The sequence below is a fragment of the Schistocerca piceifrons genome, chromosome X, assembly GCF_021461385.2.
Source record: "Schistocerca piceifrons isolate TAMUIC-IGC-003096 chromosome X, iqSchPice1.1, whole genome shotgun sequence".
NCBI classification, from domain to species: domain Eukaryota; kingdom Metazoa; phylum Arthropoda; class Insecta; order Orthoptera; family Acrididae; genus Schistocerca; species Schistocerca piceifrons.
In genome coordinates, this window is record NC_060149.1 from 175,457,950 (window position 1) to 175,481,356 (window position 23,407).

At 37.5% G+C, this 23,407-nt stretch overlaps 1 protein-coding gene across 5 annotated transcripts in view; it reads right to left on the reverse strand.

Moving 5' to 3' along the window:
* The window catches only part of LOC124722890 (RNA-binding protein 1-like), a 40,498-nt gene extending 26,906 nt beyond the window's left edge, over positions 1–13,592 (reverse strand). Inside the window, exons 1-2 of one of the 5 annotated variants that reach the window (XM_047248027.1) lie at positions 13,493–13,566; positions 9,207–9,314 (exon numbers count right to left, since the gene is read on the reverse strand). In XM_047248027.1, the coding sequence (XP_047103983.1) occupies positions 9,207–9,211 (5 nt within the window). In that variant the 5' untranslated portion in view covers positions 9,212–9,314; positions 13,493–13,566. Of the gene's footprint in view, positions 1–9,206; positions 9,315–13,239; positions 13,361–13,492 lie in introns of those variants that run through there. The other 4 variants (XM_047248030.1, XM_047248031.1, XM_047248029.1 and 1 more) reach the window with 4 other exon arrangements.
* Positions 13,593–23,407: the final 9,815 nt, after the last annotated feature.

Sequence of the window (23,407 nt, forward strand, 5' to 3'; positions counted from 1 at the left end):
CACTGACTAACACTGCTTCTAAACAAGGCAACAGAATCTTACTGAGGCAGCACTGGGCAATTAATTATTTTTGTTGTCGGTGTTCCTTGCTGTCATGTCAGCTTGCTCATTTCCTTGACTCATATAGCCTGGTACCCAGCAGAATAATACTTCTTCCATTGAAATTTTAATATGTCAAGCGTGTCCTGAATGTTTTGGACCAGTTTGTTGGGTGCATATGCTAAATCATCTGTAGACACTAAGGGAATCAGAGTAGACTGGAAAATTATTTTGTGGATTGCACCTCATCTGCTCCAGTATCATCAGGAGCTTTGCATCATGCTGTAAATTCACCGAAGCTGAATCCTAACTCCACTGTCAAGAGAACCTACTGATTTCACGATCCTCCTTGGGCTCGTATAACTTAAATCTTTGTGCTCAATTTAAAATTCATAAATGAGCTTGTGTTTAATTTTAAAACCTGGGGTAAAAGCTTTATTGTGAAATGAAAAATTTTGAAATAGCCTAAGCCTCTTTGCTACTCACGGAGAATAATTACTTCGATCATGTGTTTCATTGAGGTCCATGTTAAATTAGTAACATTCTGCTTCATTTCTCAACTGACTTTCCTCCAACTCCTATTAGTTCAGATCTGACCCCTTCCGTGTTGAATTACAAGCAACTTATGGACTTTCTCTGTGCTCTAACAGGTTTATGCCTTTATTGCCTTTTAAGGAAACCATCCACGCTGATCATTTCAAAATCTCTGCTTGTAACTTGGCTAGTGGTAAGAAATGTGATGGCAGCAATTCCTCATTTCCATTGCCTTCCTTCATATTCCTGGCCATAGCTATGTTGCCTCTGGGCACCCAGGCAGAAACACACTGCAGGTCAATGCGAACACAAGAAAAAAAAAACAGTCTTTGTAGGGCTTTGCTGATGTTAAAACATACAAATTTTGCAACTTATTTGGTCAAGAATCAGTTTCCAGTACCACCCAATGATACTAGTTTGGAAGTGGGCAAGACCAGAGTATGTAATTTCATCCATAGGTGGTTTGGAATTCTTGATACAAAACATAGGTTCAAATTCTGTTATTTCTGAGAACGCAATCTAGTTCTCTCCCTAGTAAGTAATGGGTAATAGACAAGGATGACGCTTCTGGGTGTACTGGAATTCCACCTTTATGCAGTTTAGGAAGAAATATGATTTATACACTTACGAGAATCTTGGTTGTTGGTTTCTGATATAACTATTTTACGTAATTGTGAAAAAACTGCAATCAGATCTTTACGCAGAGACTATAAGAAATACTGAGAAACTGATGAACTTTAGCACCAATCATGTGTTTAATTTTGTTGAACTGTAATTTGTAAGCTTTGGTCACACAAATGGTTTTCTTCTTGAACTTTCATAACACATTTATTTTACTACACAAAACTGCAACACTACCAGACAACATTTTTAAATTGTAGGCTACCTAGTGCCTCTCAGAAGCACCATCCTTTACCATAAAATCAATGTCTCCTTTTAGTACTTATGTTAGTCACAGATTGTGGAAAAGTAGAGCAAATTTGTTTTCTCTGGCACTTTCAAGTTAGTCTTATTAGTCATATTTAGTGAGTTCAGGATTCAGTCTGAACGGTTACTGGCAAATTCTAGTTTATATACAATTTATGGATAGTTGAAAACATATTTCATTTCTGATACCGAAGTAGGAATTATTTTGCCTCACCTGCATTTGCATTAAAATGAAAGTGCTGAACACAAATCTCAAGAGCTTTATGTAAACAAATGAATGAAACCAAAATAATGCTGCACCCCCCCCCCCCCACCCACACACACACACACACCACAAACCAATATGTTCCCACAACATTTGTTTCATATTCACATTTGAACTCTCTCACCAAGACTGTCACTTTAAAGCCTCACCCAGTTCTCAAACGTTACACTTATTACGTCCTAAACAAATAAAATACATGAAACGTGTTAACTGTGAAGGTAACTAATATTACCTATACTCTGACATTTCCAATTTAGGGATATCACTATACAAGTGGAAATGAACAAGATTTACCATTCTCTCCCCCCCCCCCCCCTATTTAATCTGTAACCCAACCATATCTTGCACTTACGATAAGCTTCCATTTTCTCATTTAAAATTTCCTATCTTAACAGACTACTACTTACCATCGTAAGTAAGCACCTGCTGAAATTCTCTGTTAAGGTATTTTATTTTGACTTCCTTTCAGGTTCATCCACTATCATCACAAACTATTTACGAATGTGACATTTACTAACGGAATCCCAGGTAAGAAACTTCCTGGCAGATTAAAATTGTGCACTGGGCCGAGACTCGAACTCGGGACCTTTGCCTTTCGCGGGCAGGTGCTCTACCAACTGAGATACCCAAGCACGACTCACGCCCCGTCCTCACAGCTTTACTTCTGCCAGTATCTTGTATCCTACCTACCAAACTTTACAGAAGCTCTAGTTCTGCAAGGTTCGCAGGAGAGCTTCTGTAAAGTTTGGAAGGTAGGAGACAAGATACTGGCAGAAGTAAAGCTGCGAGGATGGGGCGTGAGTCGTGCTTAGGTAGCTCAGTTGGTAGAGCACATGCCCGTGAAAGGCAAAGGTCCCGAGTTCGAGTCTCGGCCCGGCACACAGTTTTAATCTGCCAGGAAGTTTCATATCAGTGCACATTCCGCTGCAGAGTGAAAATCTCATTCTGGAATTCTAGGTAAATTGGTAAGGAATTACATAAATTTTTTACAGTGAAATAGATAATTTGGAGAAATATGTTACTGACGACAAACAGAATACATACATTACCCCAAACATATGCCACGAAACAAATGCGTAATTAACTTTTACTCAAAAAGCACCACAAAAAGTCATTAGAAGCAGACAACAATGGGACATTCTGGATTCATTTTACGCAAACTTCTAACTGGCGAATCAAGTCACTAATAGAGCAATAATGGAAAGTTTAGCTCAAAAGGACAAAGTAGTATGCCTATACCTCAAAATATGACATTTATATTTCAGACTGCATGGCATTTGTTGAAAACCTGCACCAATAAATTCGTCTATAGGTATGTGGGACAGACTGAAACACTTAACTTCATAATGTTCAAGGAACTCAAACACTTAAGTCTAGTCTCTTTTTTACATATCCTACCGTCACTCATCTCACACACCTACAGTCTGCTCTTACTCTGTTATTACAGGTTTAAATATTTCATTTTCAAACAGGAACAACATACAAGTGGCATTAGTATTTCATTTATTTATATGTCAAGTTCCATAAGACCAAATTAAGGAGCAAATCTCGAAGGTCATGGAACATGTCAATATGTAAAATTACAAAGTAAAAGTAATAACAGATAAAAATAAAATGTTTATGAACCCAAAAAAGTAAAGCCATAAGTTTAAGTAAACTAAATCAACAATACAACAAGAACAAGCTTAATTTTTCAAGGGGCTAATCAATAGAATAGAAACAGTTACCCATGAGGAAACTCCAGTTTCGATTTTCGAGCATGTGGATTACAGCTAAGATTTGTGAATTTGAGTGGTAGCTTATTGAAAACGGATGTAGTAGTATACTGCACACCTTTCCACGCAAGAGTTAAGGAAATCAGAGTCAAATGCAGGTTTGATTTCTGCTGAGTATTAACTGAGTGGAAGTTGTTTATTCTTGGGAATAAGCTAATATTGTTAACAAGAAATGACAGTAAGGTATATACACATTGAGAGGTCAATGTCATTCACTTCAGATACCATTTGAATAGTAAAAACTGCAGCACAAGATCCTGAATGTGGGTTTTCCACAACAATTTACTACCTATCCGATTCACTAATCATATGCCCATTCTGTGAAATTAAAACATTGGATTTTGTTGAATTGTGTGTCAGAAACTGTAAAAACTGAGTCTTACTGTGATTTAGCATTAGTTTATTTTCGACACGCCATGAACTTAAGTCATGAACTGCACTATTTGAAACAGCCAACGTTGCACACAACATCCTTCACTACCAAGCTAGTGTCATCAGCAAACAGAAATATTTTACAGTTACCTGTGACACTAGAGGGCATATCATTTATATAAACAAGGAACAGGAGCAGTCCTGAAACGGATACCTTGGGCACCCCCATTTGACTGTGCCCCACGCAGACTCCACATCACAGTCATTCTCAACACTGTGAATAAGGACCTTTTGCTGTCTGTTCCTAAATTAAGAGGTGAACCAATTGTGAACTATTCCCCGTATTCCATAATGATCCAACTTCTGGAGCATTATTTTGTGATCAACACAAACACCGTAGTTAAATATAAAATTATGCCTAGCATTTGAAGCCTTTTTTCTAACCCAGCCAGTAAATTACAGAGAAAGGAGAATATAGCATTCTCAGCTGATAAACGACTTCTAAAACCGAACCGTACATTTGATAGCAAATCATGGCCAATAACTTTAGCAAAACACTGAGGGCATAGAAATAGGTCTAAAATGTCTCCATTATCCCTTTCTCCCTTTTTATAAAGCTGCTTTACTACTGAGTAATCGTTCAGGAAACTATTCCTAAAGGAAAAATTACAAATATAGCTAAATACAGGGCTAACATGAGCAGCACAGCACTTTAATATTCTGCTAGGCACTCCCATCATATCCATGAGAGTCCTTAGTCTTCAGTGATTTAATTATTGACTCAATCTCCCCCTTGTCTGTATCACAGAGGAGTATTTCAGACATCAGTCTTAGAAAGGCATTTGCCAAGAGAGTTATATGGTTCCCTGCAGAGACTAAATTTTTATTTAATTCACCAGCAATTCTCAGGAAATGATTGTTAAATACTGTAGATATATCTGATTTATCAGTAACAGAAATATTTTACTAGGAACTGACTTTATATCGTCGACCTTGTGCTGCTGACCAGACACTTCCTTCACAACTGACCATATGGTTTTAATTTGAACCAACTATTCTGTTTGTGTACCACATACTCTTTGCCTTCCTAATAACATTGTTAAGCACCTTACAGTACTGTTTGTAATGGGAAACTGTAGCTTTATCATGACAACTTCTTACATTTGATATAGTTCCTGCTTTGTTCTACACGATATCCTTATCCCACTAGTCAGCTACCCAGGCTACCTTTTACCGCTAGTACCCCATTTAGAATGTTCTAGTGGAAAGCAACTCTCAAACAGCATGACAACTGTATTGTGGAAAGCATTATATTTGTCATTTATGTTATTTGCACAATAAACATCCAGCCACTCTTGTTCCTTGATGAGGATTGAAAAACTCGCCATTGACATTGGATTATCTTAACTACATAGTTTGCAATCATATGACATTTGTTTGAGTACAAAAGCCTTTCAGTGTTAAAACCTGTGCATCATTGTCTGAAAGGTCATTCACCTGTTTACTAACAGAATGCCCATCTAGTAATGAAGAATGAATAAAAATATTGTCTATGGCTGTGCTACTGTTACCCTGCACCCTAGCTGGGAAAAAAACACAATCTGCATCAGATCATATGAATTTAGGAGATCTACCAACAACCTTTTTCTTGTACCATCATGTAGAAAATTTATATTGGAGTCACCACATGTAACCAATTTCTGGTACTTCCTATAAAGTGAATCAAGAACCCTCTCTAGCTTAAGCAGAAATGCCCTGAAGTCAGAGTTGGGTGACCTATAAACAAAATTAGAAATTAAGTTTCCCTAAATTCAACTGCCCCTGCACAACATTCAAATATCTGTTCAGTGCAGTGCCATGATACGTCTATGGACTCAAATGGGATACTGTTTTTTTTTTATGTACATAGCCACTCCCCCACCCCACAAGGAACTCAACAGCCAGCTAATGTGTGTCCTGGTAAAGGGAGACTCTGAATTGTCAAATAATTTAAGTGATGCTACAATATACCAATAACTTCAGAGGAACATCTATAAGCAGTTCACTAACTTTATCTCTAATACCTCTTATATTTTGATGAAATACGCTAATTCTTTCTCTACTTAGAAAGACGACATTTTCTGAAGGTGATCCCTTAGAGGGACTTCCTTTAAGCACGTATACCTATCAGCTGACTTCAATCAAAAAAGGGTGCAGCTCTAACACCAACTATTAACTATTACAGGAATTTTTCCATGAGTGATTCCAACACTACCCACTACACTGTGAACTAAAAGCTTCACCAGCCTCCCCTTCCCATACCTATTGAGGTGCAGGTCATGTCTAGTGAAACCCGATTTACTGATAGACTCAACTGCCACCACTGAGATGTGGCCCCTGGGTCAATCCATACCAAGTGGTCCAGCACCGGTTGCTTGACCATCTCAGAAAATTTTTGTATTTGCTGGGTGAATTCCCCTATGTTAATTAGTCACAAGAATGTTTTTTAAAATTTATTGTTTATTATTTTGAAATGGCGGCCATATTTGTTCCAGGCCGCATGCGTTTTTTTGTATTTGCAAGCATATACATCTTTTACAATTATTCAGTAGTGGATTGTCCTAAGCCTTTCAGATAAAATAAATTTAGTTCAACACACTCTGGGCTACAAATTAACATAATTATCACTTAGCTAAATGTATTCTTCAATATATTTTTAAAAGTTCTAAGTTATCAGCCACAAATTTAAAAAACTCAACTTTTGAACAGTAGTTTTCCAAACAAAGATTAATTTCTCAGTTTTAATATTTTTTCTGCTATTACACTGTATAGTACAGTTACTTTTTGTAGAGTATCAATGGTGAGTGGCTGACACTTAAAAGATATACTATTTTAAAAAATGGATTTTTTTTAATTTTCTCATTTCATGGCCAGCAATATCTTTGTTGGGGGACCAGATAAAAATCTGAAAATTTCACGGTTAACAGCCCTTTATATCAAACTTCATTATAAATTTCAAATTTGAGATTCAATTGGAAGTTATGGAAAAAAAAAATACAAACAAGTCAATAATATGTTTAACATCTGCAATATCTAGGCTTCTGGAATAAAATATTATCAGTTACAGTATATCATCTATGATTATTTACTTTTTTAATTGAAAATAAGCCTACTAATTACATTATATTGCTCTCGTTATTTGTTTTTAGTACATCACTCATTGAACATTTGAGAAATTTGTCCACTCAGTTTGGGTGTAAGATTATAAGTCCGCCCAGTCACAGTTGTAAATTCCATGAGACACACGTTCCTTAGTACTACTAAAAATATATTAAAGAATACATTCAGCTAAGTGATAATGATGTTAATTTGTAGCCCAGAGTGTGTTAACTAAATGCATTTCATCTGAAAGGCTTAGGACAATCCACTACTGAATAATTGTAAAAATGTAGATCCTTGCAAATAAGAAAAAAACGCATGTGGCCTGGAACAAATATGGCCACTATTATAAAATAATAAACAAATTTTTTAAAAATATTTTTGTGAGTACTAAACTTTGGGGAATTCACCCAGCAAATATAAAATTTTTCTGAGATGGTCAAGCAACCAATTATTTTTTTCTTGGACCACTTAGTATGGATTGACCCCCATGCCCTCCGAGCCCTCTTCAGTCCCACGTTAACTCGCCTAACAGTCGGATTATGAGGCTGACCATGACGTTGAAAGAGTTGCACAAAATGCACATTAGTGCCACCAGTTTGAGTATCTATCTTTACCAGGTCACTACCTACATCATATTCCTTGTCCCTATCAAGACTATTCCCTGCTCCACACACTATCACTACCTGATCCTCCTCCGTAACTCGCTTATCCTGTCACTCACCTGAGCCGACCCTGCACTAGACTTCACAATGCTGGTGACATGGTACGCACTCCCCAACACTTCCAGGAACTGCTGGCCCACACCTCTACTGTGCGAACTATCTAGCAGCAGAACCAACACCTTTCTGTTAGACTTCGCAACAGACCTAGGCCTCCTAACCACTAAGGACTTCTGCATGTTCCAGACATCTACAGCTTCAAGAGGCTCCTATCCACTCAACTCTGACATTTGGTGAAATTTATTTCATGTACTCAAAGTACAACTGTCTGAACACCACCTCCTCCTCCTAGCTGCCTTCTTGCCAACTGCCAGTTCCCATTCCCCAGCACCCTTCACCCTCCTCCACCTATCTAGTTCCTCCTCTGCATATTGAAACTGCACCTAAAGGGCATAGATCTTATGCTCCTGCACCTCTATCAACCTATTTCTACTACAGATTCTGCATTCCCAGGAGAGGATCTCGTTAGAATGTCCACTGGCTTTCCCACTGCATTCCACCCAATGAAAATACATTGAATAAATCCCACACTGTAACCCACTACTCGCAACGCCACAACGTAGCCCATGCACTTTTCACTCACGGTAAAATTTTACAGCTACTGAAGAAAACTAAACTTCTATGTTACCTAAGTTCTGTTACACCAGTTGCACTATTTACACAACTAAAAATAGCGGTCTTGATATTCTCTGTCTTAATGAGAAAGCAACTACTTTTATTAATAGTACTAAACCACAACTTATACCAATTCCAACAAAACTTCACAAACATTAATGAAAACCAGAAAATCCAAGCGGCCACTGGAACCCTAAATGAAGTTAAAACAGTGAATGAAAATTTTACTGAAGGGTCAGGCCGTGATATTGTATGCCACAAGTGCTGAAATTCAAAAACCTTTTAATCGCAATAAAACTTTGTGCTATTTTGTTCAGAAAACAATGTAGTTTCATGTGCTATAGTCACTTTCCTTCTCAAAAAATTATTAGTGTGATTTTTTCTCACACATTTAGGAAAAATAAAATATTTCCTGTTATGGAAGGACATTTCATTTTTATTATTTGTATCACACACATTGATGATCCTGTGACAAAATCTATGTGGGCACTTAAGTTAGCCTAACAGGAATACATTGGTATTAAAAGCTGGAATTTGGTATGTTTATCAAAGACATAAAATTTCCCCCAAAATTGTAAATGTCCATCCATAACAAATTGGTGACATAATTTCAATATAAAATATAATGAACAGTTAATATAAAATTTTCTTTTTTCCATAACTTCCTAATATAAGAGTATTATGATGTCTTCAGTACCATAAATCCACATGAAACACGACTATTTAATAAATATTTATTTTGTAAAATTTGTTACGGAAGGACATTTGTTATAAATGTCTATTTGAGTTTCCCTTCTAAAAATGAAACCAGCCACTCACAGCATGTCTTTACCTAGCTAGCCAATGAAACAATTCTGTCAGATGTTTTCCCTCTAGTTTTCTCTTCTCTCTCTACATTGTTGTATAGGTTTCAAGTGGCTGTTCATGCTGGAAGTGTAATATAATGGTTACAAACAATTTGAAAGTAAGTATTACTTTAATGTAAACAAAGTTAGTTTGTTTATGCATAAGTCAAACATTTTTTCAAATAAGCCTGATTACTTCAAAAGCCGGTGTGTATCAAATATTTACATGCTGAGACATCTTGTTAATATTGTTAGTATTTATCTGACAACTTCCAAATATTTTTATAATTATTAACAGTGAAGGAATATCATAGCCTACTCTGCAAAGACTAGGTGACATTGTTATGCACAACACTTTTAAAACCATGTAAAAAGAATCTCATTTTTTGGCTTTGTAATTTTTAATTTATACTCTAAACAAACATGGCATATCTCCTTTGAGCTGAGCATATGTTCACTCTTTGAGCTTACTAATAAAATGTAATGTACATCAATGGCTTACTATGACATTTTTGGAAATTTAATAAAAATTCAATTGCTTCTTTGGTTCAGTTATAGACTTAACAAGTTTCTTGAATATAGGTGCGTGTGTGATGGCCAAAACAGGTGCTGAGCTTTCTAAGGAATGCAGAAAACTAAAAATGAATGATCCAGGAACAGCAGAAGTGTATCGTCAAAAAGATTGTGGGAGAAAAAAAGCAAAATAACAGAAGTTAATAGCTGAGGAAAAGATAGGTCATTAACGAAAATATTAAAAAGAAAAAGATGCAACGTGCCCTTGCTCGTCAAACCAGTGCAAATTCAACATTAAAAATGTCACCTAGCACATCAGGTAAAGCTACCGCTAGGATCAAGTGATGTCTCCCAAAATCACCTTCCGAGCATCCCGAAGTTCTTGGAAAACTCGTCAAATCCTTTTCACCTCAAAAACTTAATAATTTTTTTTTGAAGTTGCTGGCTTTACTGCTAGGAATGTAAAACCAAAACAATCAGTATTTGAAAAAGGGATTCTGTGCCAAATCAAACAATACAGAAGCTGATACAATTTTATGAAAGTGATGACATAAGCTGGCAGTGCCCTGGCAGAAAGGAATTAATTTCTATTAAAAGTGGTAAAGAGTACATGCAAAAGATATTTTCGCTATACAATAATAAAGAAATTTATGAACTTTTCTGCAAAGAGTATGGGGAGTTACCCATTGGACTGTCAAAATTTAAACACTTACGACCAAAGCATGTTGTACCTATAACACTAAGAGATCGAGAAGTTAGTGTCTTTATTTACAATTATAGACTTTGACTAGGCATGTTCACAATGCACGTAGGCAGTTGCCCATGTTAAAACATGTCCTTCCCGAAACAGACATTGTTGCACTAGAGGACTTCTCAGAAAACTTTGCGATAAAACATCAATCTGAGATCATGTAGGCTCACTGGTGGTCACCCAGTGTGTGTATTTTTACAGTCATTGTGTATTACAAGTGTCGTGAACTGAAGCATATAAACTACTGTGATTCTTTAGAACATAGTAAGGACAGTGTCCATACTTTCAATCAGGCAATTTTAGCACATCTGCAAACAAAAGTTGGGTTTCCAATTTCACAAGTCATTACTTCAGTGATGGAGCTGCAAGTCAGTTCAAAAGCCGGTTCTCTGTTTGTGATCTTTTTCATGAAGAAGATTTTGGTGTAACAGATGATCAAAGTTACTTCGTAAAAGCTCATGGAAAGGGTCCACATGATGGCATCAGATGGGAACTGAAGAGTGTCATTTTTCGTTCCATACTCCAGAAAAAAACAGTAGTAAATAATGCAGAAGAATTTGCAACAGCTGCAAAAGATCTTGCCAAAAGTAGTATTGTGATTTCCGTTCCAGAGTCAAGAATTGAAGCAGTAAAGAAAATGGAAAGCTGATGGAATAACTGTTTGCCTATAAGTGGCCTTCAAAAATATTTTGCACAACGCTCTTCTGAAAAAACCACGTCACATTTTTGGAAAATTCTGTTTTTTCTGGGCAGCATAGTAGTGGAAGGATCTAAAAACTTATTCAGAGTGCAAATGTTTTCAAGCAGCAGCAGAACCAAGTAGTTCAAAGCAAGTTAACAAATTATTCAGTCTTGTCTAATGGGTCATTTTTACTTTGCAAAGTGTTTAGTGATACAGCTGTTGTATACAGGTATGCACGCATTATGCTGATAAAGACGCGATAAGTGATTGGAATGAAGTCAACAGACAATACTAAAAACACATTTAAAATTGTCCAGAATGATGTCTTTAATGTTTCTCCTGGTGACATCATTTCTGTGTTATGTGAACCACATATCAATGGTAGTTCCGAAAGACTTATAAATTTTCAGACCCTGTTGTTGTTTGTGAACAATAACTAAATGGAAGTTTTTTATTCCTGGTACTTTCTTAAAAAAATCTCAGCAACATTACTCATGCTTTCTTAAGCAAGTAGTTATGCCTAAGTACATAGTTTTTCAATTATTTTGAAATTTATAGATCATTTTCCAGTGTCACTTGATTAAATGTTTTAAATCGTGTATGTACAAAGTCTACATTTTACTAACAATAATTTCACTTTCCTATGCTACATATTTGTAATTTCAGTAATTAATTAATATGTAACTTGTATGATAGCATTTATTGTTATAAAATTCAATGAAATGGAAATGAAGTCCCATGCGTCTTTACAGAGCGTAGGGGAACGATGCGGGAGAACCGCACTGCTTTACTAAGCTAGGTCCTCGTGGAGGTGGTTTGCCATTGCCTTCCTCCGATAGTATGAGGATGAATGATGATGATGAAGACAACACAACACCCAATCATCTCGAGGCAGGAAAAATCCCTGACCCCACCAGGAATCGAACCCGGTACCCCGTGCTCGGGAAGCGAGAATGCTGCCGCGAGACCACGAGCAGCAGACTATAAAATTCAATAAGTAACAATATATTTTGTGTTAAAAGTAAAATTTGTATAGCTGGGTAAAAAATGTCCTTCCCTAACACTGCAGCTACTCACTTTCTTGGATGCAGCATTTAGTCTAAGAGGTAAAAAAATCTATTATGCCCTAAATTATATACTAAACACATGCAGTTAACCAATTAAAAAAATTGCTAAGTGAAACAAACATCAAAGCACAAATTCATCTCTATACTCAAGTATCAAAAACGCTGTACTTTTTCTTGTCCTTCCATAACGCTCAGTAATCATAATAAATATTGAAAATATAGAAACTATTACTATTTAAATACATAAAAAATTTCATGTTGCTTTTAACAGTTTGCAGAATATATGTTGTGCCTAGTTTTGCATTTCTAATTAAAGTTTTTTACCCAGATTTCTCAGAAAAGTGTCCTTCCGTAACAAAAAAAAAAAAAAACAAAAAAAAAAAAAAAAAAAAAAATAAATTAGCGCTGACTGACCCATACATACTTCACTACAAAAGCCAGCTGTAAACTAAAGCACGAAATTTACTAACCCACTTCAACGCACAGAAAAATCTGAAACACACAGAGTGAACGTTTCCAAAACTTTATTAAATCGTTATTTCGCCAGAAACAGAACGAAACACCCTTGAAAACTATGAATTTAATAACACTATAACAGAGCGCAAATAACTTTGTCAGATCTTAGCTTTGTAACCGTTACAGCTGCAACCGCACGCCGCGAAATGTAAACACATTACGTTCTCGAAAGAGCGTCAGAAAATAAGCACCACATTTATTATTGCGTATTTCCGTATCTCCACTGCGGGAATCGCGTGTGTGGCTGATTCCACGACAAACGCACAAATACGGAACAATTTTCCAAAGTGAAATAAACAAAGAACATAAAACTATTAAATTTTCCCGTAAAAAATAAACCATAACAAAAAACACCCTTACAGAGCAATAGCACCTAACGTATGCAAAAAAAAAAATAAATAAATAAATAAAAAATTAACAAACCAAAAACATGACACAAAAAGTTTACAATTTTACTATTGTGACAATCGAAACTAACATTAGCGGCGTGCCGACGAGTAGAATTCTTTTACGCTTGCGCAGTCACTAATATTTTACGGCAGGAAACAAATTATAAGGAAACATCCGGATCAGTCACTTTCAATCGTCCCAAAAATTGCTGTTAAGTTCAAGATGGCGAACCGAGGAGAAAACGCAAAACTTTAACGTTTATCACTTTAAACTACATACAAGTGTATGACTGATATTACATTCACACTAAATTTAAGGAAGTACAATAATGCAATACGTACAATTTTCAGTAAATGCCGCTTCCCCACAAAAAAAAGAAAAAAAATTAGGATGCACACCAGTACCACCTCACACCACTACCAACTCGACACAACCAACGATTATCTGCCAAGTGGTCATTGGTCAGTATTTCGACCTATATTCGCAGAACACAGTGACCTGTAGGTTCACAGCATCTGTGATTTTAGCGGCATTTTTGATTCTTCTTCGGCTGTTCTCCTATGGTATTTAAGGTCAATAAACACTTTTTTACTTTTTCGTTCTGTGGATCATTGTACTTTTTGATGACAAACTTTTTGAAGGAGAATTTTTTTCTATGTCTCACCAGGGCCGAGGCACTGTTGCGCGAAAAGAAACTGAGTCGAAAGTGCCTAAAAAAAAATTGAAATGAAACTATTGAACCCATAATACGTGACAAGAGCGGGTATTAAGAGCAGTTAAATAAAATTATCTACGGGCAATGCCATCTGTGACAAACCTGCAATCAGAAAGCGAATGTTACTACTTAAGGCCAATTCACACCTACCATCATGTGCTGGAACCTCAAAACATTCCACAATGCATTTCAAATGGTGACATTCACACTTGGCGTCAGTGCCTTGGGACATCAGCTCACATCACGTTACCATTAAGATTTATCGGGAAGAAAGTTGTGATGGTGACGTTGGTGGTGGTTCCTGAGGGGGAGGAGAGAACTGTCTCTCGTCGTCTGCTAATGTTAGAAGTTAACCTGTTTCCGCCGCGTTCACTCATGATATTATGGAGGTAAGAATAGAGGGAGACGCCGTGAGGTCACAGCTGTGAAGCTATATGAAGCCGAGGGTAGCCATCTCAATCCGACCAAAACATTGCTGCTGTAAGCTTCTGTACATAGGCTTGTCGCTCGCTTTTGGAAGGATTTTGCGGTATTATGGTGACTTGTGTGGTGTTCGGATGTACGAATCGTTCTGATTGTGATGCGAAATCGAAGGGAATAACATTTCATGTGTAAGTTGTCTCGTTAAGTGTGATTTTACAACTTCATTGTGAATGAACATGTGCTACATCGGTCCTTGTACTATAGCGTGTTTTTCTCCTGTATGATTTTAGATTTCCTAAAAATGAAAGTCGGTAAGCTCTGTGGGAGAATGCTGTGAGGAGGAAGAATTGGCGTGCGTCTAAATGGAGCACTATATGTTCTCAGCATTTCCGAGAAGAGGACATAGACCGAACTTCACTTTCAACAGTAAGGCTCCGAGAAAATGCTGTACCATCAGTTTTCCCTGAACACCCAAAACATTTGCAAAAGGTATGTTAATTCAAAGAATTAGATTCTTAGTTTTCAAGTTCACGTTTCAGTATAATATGTACGTATCGTCGATAATCGAAGAGTTGAGAAACTCACTTTGTCTTCATCATGTACCAAATTAAAAGCTAACACTACATTAACTGGCGTAAAGTATAGGCCTAAACAGGACACTGTGTAGATTTGCCATTCTATGTACCGTATTTCAGTAAATATTGGTGGTAATGAACAGTGTTTCCCAGTAGTGTAACGTAACTGAAATGTCCCAGTACGTATTACAAACATGATGTATTTATGGGGCTTTGGAGGGAGGGTATAGCTAACTTAGTTTTCAGTTTCTATTATTTAGTTTGTGATTCACGTTAATTACTGAATTACCAAAATTGTATCGTTTACATTGAAGTCTAGCTATTCGTAATATTACATTAAAAAGTATTTTTAATCATAAGAAACGCGGAATTTCGCCTTTACGAGATTTTATTTTAAACAAAAACTTTGAAACAACCAATCTGATGACGTTACATGCGTATATGGTCCAATTAGCGACTGTAATACACGCAGCGCTATAACACACTGGCATTGTTTTGGTCAGAGTGTCATGGCAGCGAGCCACGCCCCCATGGCTTCAAAACATAGTACGGCTGGGATACGTAGCGCCATCTCCCCTTATTCTTACCTCCACGCATGATATAGTAGTGGATTTTAGTCTTTGGTATCTTCTTAATCTTTAATTTTATTATTTTACTTTATTTTCATGACAACTTGCGAATGTTCTATAACGACTTGGATATATTTTCCATTTGGTGTTCTTCTACTAGCGTAAACGAAAAATGATTTATGTTTTACATTAACAGAACAAAGCTGAGACCTACTCTGTATATCAGTAAGAGCCTAAGTTGATGAGGCAATTTTCATTAAATAACATTTTCCATGTGAAGAAGTCAGCTCTAATGAAGGAGAAAAATAAAGTCGTTCATGGCGTTATTTCCTGCACAAGAAAAAAATGAATAAGATAAACAGACTGTATTTATCCTCTTATAAATATTCTACGACGTATTTATATGCGTATATTTTCTCTAGCAAATAAATGTCGATGTATGGAAATGTTTTTTCCCTGCTCAGCAGATTGCCACATAAAATTGTTCAGGACTGTGCATTATGAACTTTGCTTTTTCCAATAATAAACTTTATCGTTGTTAGTTCCTCAATCCCATCACCATACTCCGACCTTTTGTATCACAAATTGTAGATCATAAACATACTTAGATCATTCGGTACTGCGCTAAGCAAACTGATTAGATGTGACATCGAGTGCGAATACACCCTGATGTGATACGACATTATGTCATGAGAGGAAGTTAGAAAGGCACATTTTGATTGACATTGCTTACCTCGATCGACACAATCAAAGAGCGACTTTCGCGTGTCCAGCTGCCAGGACTTCAATCTGTAAGAAACTTACAAGCTAAAAGAGTGTCCAGAGACACAGAATTCGGTTTAATTCTCAAGGAAACTCAGGGCCAATGAAACTCCGAGTAACAAAGTTCAGTGGTAGTATAATCCTGTCACTACTGCATGGAGTTACTCTAAGCCAGTGTACACTATTACTGTATATTGCTTATTCAGCTTTACTAGTAACCTGGTTTTGTTCTCGTGAACCCGAGTCTATCTTCTCAGTAATGCTACCCTCTTGACATTGTCCAATTAATCTAAGTCAGCAACCTGGTGATGACCGACAGCGGGGTAGCATCCCAGACGATTATCGAATTGTTTCTTCATCTTCAGGGTGGGTTCACTCTTTATACCGCTCAACAAGTTTCCAGATGATTCCCTCTGACGTACATAGTCTTCACTGTGTGAACATTACCATATTTGGGCAGATAACGAGAAGAATACAACGCTCTTACGTGTTCGTAATGGGACCGAATTCACGTACTCGCTGGATGCTGCCTTTCTATAAATAGCTTGTGTTCGGTATGGCGCCGAGCTGATGCTGTTCGGGTCAAAGATATTGCAAACGATTCCCCTGCCTTTCGAAGGCAGATCTTAGCTGTAACGTGAATTTAATGCCATATTTCGTCTCTTAATGTCGGATTTCACGATACCAACCATACCCTGTGTAAAATTTTTAGTCCAATCAAATGAAAGTTCGAAGTGGAATGTTATGGCATATTTTTAGTGGTTTATTTTACGTTTTTTGGTGTTCTGAACATGAATCTGGAGTCGTTCAACACAAAGTTTCTCTCTAAATATGAGAAATCATCAAAACATCTCTAAAATAATCTTTTTTAGTGGTTTTCACCTTATAACTTGCAAAGCAAGCTATTTACACGAAAAGTAGTCCAGCAGTAAAACAAAGAGAAGAAAACTACCTACAATTTATGTATGTGATAGTTTTTTGTATGCCATATGGTTTTAACACAAAAGGGAGTTGAAGTATCAGGGAAATCAGTAATTTTTGGAAAATAGCAAAAGACAGCATTAATAGATTTTTAATTCATGTAGGAAAACATTACTATAAATGGTAATAAAAGAGGTGAATTTATGTACAACTTATATATATTTAAGTACTAATACGTGTGCTCTTAGACACATGTTCCACAGTTTCTTCAGGACAGCCTTCCAGTTCTTCTATGCATGAAACAAATAATAAATGACTTAATTCTAAGTACTTGACAGTTTATTGAATACATATGAAAGCAGTACCCATTAAGAAACATATTTTGGACATAAAAATAAATAGTGAGTGAAGAAATAAAGGCGAGAGAGAACTATTTATGCGTAGTTACCTTCAAATAATCCAGGGAGCTCCAGGTCATCTGCTATTTTCACTCTCCTCATTAGGGACTGCTCAGTGGTCATGTCGGTCCATGTTCCACACCAGAATTTGCTGGTCCTTCGTGCTATGAACCTGCCAGTCGTGAGCATTTCGTATTCCTGAGCGCTCGTTTTATCTCACAAGCTGTGCATGTCTTGTAGGTGGAGGTGGCATACAAAAAAGTCAGTAGTGCCTCTCGATCAGTATTCCTGTGTATTTAATTCATTTCACATTTTTACATCTGACCACAATTCACCAAGTTATGACTGGCATCTTTCATCATCCTAAACAGAATTATACAACATTGCATTACTTTTTTACATCTGACCACACCTCACAAAATTACAACTGGTATCATTCTTCATTTTCAATGGAGCTATGCAAATATTTACAAAATAAGCCAATATTGTGACACTACATTGTATCATTTTTCAGTTCTTGGTGGAATGTATTGTTTATTAATGTGTAATGGTGGGGAATGTGGTACTGGAAAGAGGGATTCAGTGTTCCTAGTTCTCCTTCTTAGAGCAGTGGTAGCCCTCTGTAGCCTCTGGTTAGCTGAATGGCAATGATTTTCTGACCTTAATTCATAAGAGGTCAGCTCTCCCTCACCATAGTCCATATCAGTTCAACGAGCTCAGGTATATTCCACAAATATGCTTGGAGCACATTCATTCATGACATTAATTGTCACACAAATTTTTACACAACGGTCTGTACTCGCTATCTGACAAATTTTCGTAGCACAATTTCGACAACGTTTACGATAAATACATAGGCAACAAAAGATAATTAATAGACATAAAACATCAGATCGAGAGTATCCTCATGTGAAATATTCGCCCATAGACCACCCTTTGAAGGTCTTTCTTTGTTGATAATCTGTTTCCTCTTGCAGTTCATTCGTCTTACACCCGTCAATCTTTAAGTCGTCCAAGTGATGAACTATGTGCTCTAAAGGTAACATTAAGTATATTTCTGAGATTTTCTGCCTCCAATCTTCTGTAATACAATAGTCCATTTTTGAATTTAAACCAGGTACTATATCTACATTACTTATACTGGTATGTATCATATGTACCGATTGTAAACCGATCTGAGCTCTGTACCTCTTGCATTTTCCCAGAAATGTCAATGGTACTGAAAAATACGACATTAGCAAGCAGTAACTCCTTATGTAGAACCGTTAATCCCTCGTCCTTGCGAGCTACAAATAACAATTTATTGTCTCATATCTGTGTCCATACACGTCCATTCAACACAATATACCTCAGACTACTGTCTTTACATACCTCTCTAACTGGCTGCAACATTCGTGCTTTGTGTCTCTCATGATCGTAGATAGACAATAGCACAAAATCCTGTTTACATCTGTTACTTAATGTTAATACTTTTACACTTGAACTATTCAAGGAACAGTTCCACATATGGCCTCTTGGCTTCATCGATTAGTAAGAATTTGGTTTTGGGAGTAATATACAGGTAGGTAAACATTCACTTAGTTGTATGAACTTCTGCTGGTAATAGCCATATCTTATGTGTGTTATACTCATTGCTGTCCATTAGTGGTGCAGTCAGAATGTACCTTAAAGTACTGATGGCTAAGGATACATCTAACCCTGGCCCTCAGTGAATTCGGTCAGAAACTGTTTATCTTTCAAAAATGGTTCAAATGGCTCTAAGTACTATGGGATTTAACATCTGAGGTCCTCAATCCCCTAGACTTAGAACTACTTAAACCTAACTAACCTAAGGACATCACACACATCCACACCCGAGGCAGGATTCGAACCTGCAACTGTAGCAGCAGCGGGGTTCCAGAGTGAAGTGCCTAGAACCACTTGGCCACAGCAACTGGCCATATCATCTTTAATTGGCTCTAAGTACTATACCGCCTGCACTAGATTTATTAAGTGAGGCTACAGAAATCTGTTCTGTGCATTCACTATGACCATAACTAACAAATCATATCTAACTGATTAAACAGTTTCATTAATTGCATCAGCTGTTCGGTTACTGCTATCAGAACCGGTGTGCTGTAAGTTCCAATTCATATTGCTTTTATACTCTTTCATGTGCCCATTTAATTTCTGAATGCTGTCGGCAGTTGTCTTTTTCTTCTTCATAACCACATTGATTGTCTGATTAACACCCATTAAAGAAGCCTTCACAATCGTCACTTGGTCCTTGAATAGCCCAAATAATTCTCACTGCTGTTCCTCCAGTTCATCTGTCTTAGCTTTGAAAAATGATGCATCATTCTCATCTAGTGTGCCAAATAAAATATTACTCATTTCTCCAATAAAATTCAGAATTCCTCTTTTCTATCTGACACATTCATGTCTCGCTAGCTGCCCTATCAGTTATTTACCTCTACTTACCTTTCTTATGTGGCATGTTACGGCTTCACTGTATGTAACCTCATTACACAATGCGAGAAAGCTTTGCTTGTGGCTTGGCCAGTTTTGTCAGACTTACCATGCATTGCCTTTGAACTGAAATAGCGTACTATACGCCAAGTGGTATTTTATACACTAAGTGTTCCTTGTTTGTCGCAATAACTCTGGTGCAGACTGGAGTCATTGTAACCATACATCTCTCGGTGTCTCTGTTTGTTCCATTATGCTGGTCATAACACTACTGATGATTGGAAATCCCCATAAGACTCGTACCCTTGCCATCTGAAATTAAAAGAATTCTTTCAGCTCTATACATTTCTGTCCATTAATCGAAACTGCTACATTTGGTCCATCCACAGTGATTACGTTGTAGGGCTCTTTCCAATGACTGTCTAGTTTCCTCTATCAATCCATTCTTACACTCACTTTGTATAATAACACTCTGTCATTCACCATAAATGTCTTGGGATTCTGCGTTTTGTCATACTAAACCTTATTGTCTTCCTCGTTCTCCTGCGTGGCATCTCTGGCTTCTTGGTGTTGGAAATGCATCCTCTGGCATATCTCAAGGACATAGGCAGTTATAAATAACATTTGCCGGCTTCCTTTGCAAAAGTTCCAGTTGGTAGCATTTTCTGCCAAAAAATAATTTATCTACAGGTGGTCATATTGTACATGAAGGACCCAAGAGGCATCCACATGTCCCAAACTCTTTGACATTTGTCTACATAATGTCTCAGCAGTTCTATTAATGCTCCGTGAGTTTGCTCCAGTGCATTGTTTGTTTCAGGGTGATAACTGGTAGTTTGCAGCTTCTCGATCCTTAACAGTTTGCTTACACATTTCATTGAGTAACTTGCACAGTTACTATACATACCGCTCAGCTGTAATGTCAATATACTGAATTTCAGTGTAATCTTCTTTACCAACTTCTGTATCTTGCTTGTCCATTGGGTTCGCCACTACACGTTTCATCTACAAATCTTGGAAAGTCAAAAGGTATTTGCTACCAGTGTGCATTTGCAATAATGGACCTAAGATGTCTACATCACATTTCTTGAATATGAATTCTGGGACAGGCGTTATCTCTATTGACTGCTTAGTTTTAGCCTGGGTAACCTTATTCTATTGGCAACTCTCGCATTTGCAAATAAACTTCTCTATGTCTTCCTTCATTCCAAGCCAGCTGCAATACTGCTTTACTCTATTGTACACTCTACCCATACCCTGATATCCTCCAACTGGAGACAAGTACATTTGCTTCAGAACTGCTAACTTCTCTTTGTTACTTAAAACAATGTCTTTCATTTCCTGTTGTGGCCTCCCAGTGGCCCTTCTGATGTTCGGAGTGTCTTGCTGTCTCTTTGTGTTATCTGCATTTCGTTGCATGTGGTCTCAGCTACTGAATCAATGTGCTGCCTGTGTCTACAGCGTTATCTCCCACACCCACTGTTTCCTCTTGCACTTGTTTCTGGATCACTTGTTACTTCATGTGCATTCTGAATGAGAGACAATTTATCTACCGCATTATTGTGCTTTCCACCTTTTAAAAATATGATAATTGTATTCCTCTAGTTTTAACCTGAATTTCATCAGATGGGAAGATGGGCATGACATACTTGCTAACCATGTGAGCGGCTTGTGATCTGTCAGTATCTTGAAGTCTCTTCTGAACAGATAAGGTCTGAAGTACTTCATGACCCACATTATTGCGAGCAGTTCCCGCTCTTATGTGGTGTAATTTTGTTCCACTTTGTCGACAATTTTGATTATAAAAGCTACTGGCTGATGTTTGCCCACTGATCCTTGGCTGAGAACCGTACCTAGAGCTGATTGACTAGCATCTGTAGTTCCTATGAACTCTTGTTCAAAGTGTGGTTATTGTAACATTGATGAACCGATAATCTTCTCTTTCAATTGTTGGAAAGCCTCTTCCTGTTGAGTCCTCCAGCTCTATGGAATATTTCATACAAGGGTTTGGAAATCTTACTGAAGTTGTTCATAAATTCGCAAGTAGTTTCCTACAAGGCCTAAATACGCTTTTAGTTATGTTGTTGTTTGCATCTGAGGATATTTCATGATGACTTCTTCTTTGGAGATATCCAGGTGAAGTTCCTGGGCCGTCAACACATGACCAAGTAAGATGACTTATTTTCTGAATGATTTGCACTTGTCTATCTGAAGCTTCAGAATGTTTTGTCTCAACTGTTCGGACACTGGTTCTAGTCAGGCACTATACTTCTTGAGCTAAGTTCCCACTACTATTACATCATTCAAATATGTAAAAACTTGGTTACTCTGGATTCTAGTCAAGACTGTTCATCGATCTTTGGAATGTGGATGGCGCTGCCTTCAACCCTATGGCCATCTTATTGTATTCAAAACGCCCCATGGGCGTGCTAACTGCCGTTTTCTCTCGAACTCTTTTATCTGTCATAGCTTTGTGGAATGGCTTAGCTGGGTCCAACGTTGAAAAATATGTTGCTTTCCCTAGTCTGTCTAGTATTTTGTCTATGCAGGGAAGAGGGTACACCTTGTTGAGAGAGATTTCATTTAGCTTTATGTAGCCTGCTACCACTGTTCAACTGACGCTGTATCGATAGCTTCAGACAATGTTAGGTGTTCCCCTTGAGCTCTAATGATCATATTTTGTCCTCACATGGTTCCTGAATATAAACCGCTTGCCTGAATTTTCTGGTCAGCGCATTTCTTCCTGAAAGGAATTGCTCCCCTGAAATGGAACGGCATTGTATCTATTCTCACTCCCCACTGACCCATACTTTCACCATATGCTTGCCTGCTGCCCAATAATTCATAAGTGTAAAAGCCCAATGCTCATTTATTCTCATAGCTCTAAATCAAAATTTCATGTGCTGTGGACCAGGTTTCTGTATGGTCAAAGACTAACAGTTTGTTGAGTCCTGATCCTGTGATTTGTCCTATTACTAATTTTAAAAATACTTTCTTAGAGCTAGTATCTACCAGTTCATAAGCATTGTCCCAGTTGTTTACAAATTAAGATAAACGATCACTGTCAAACTTTCATGGCACTAATATAGCTGCCTCACTGTAGCTTAAATATCATCGATCCCTACTGTCTGGGCTGGCACTATTGAACTCAGTATGTGGACTCATGGTCACTAATTTTCCATTGCTGTTGTCATGTTGATGGCTGCTTGTTCTCCAATTGTCCACTTCCACATCAGGTGAGCCTCTCTCCCATGAGTGTGGTGTCAGTGGCCACAGTAGTGTTGTCTGTGGAAGCTATCCTCCAGTTAGTTGAGCTACTCGCTCACAGTTTGCATGGCAGTGGTGGCGGCATCATTGGTGGTGGCCCTCTGGTCAAGTAGGCCTCTCGCTCATGGTTGCACAGCGTCGTTGTCGTCAGTGACTGCCCTCTGGTATGATGAGCCTC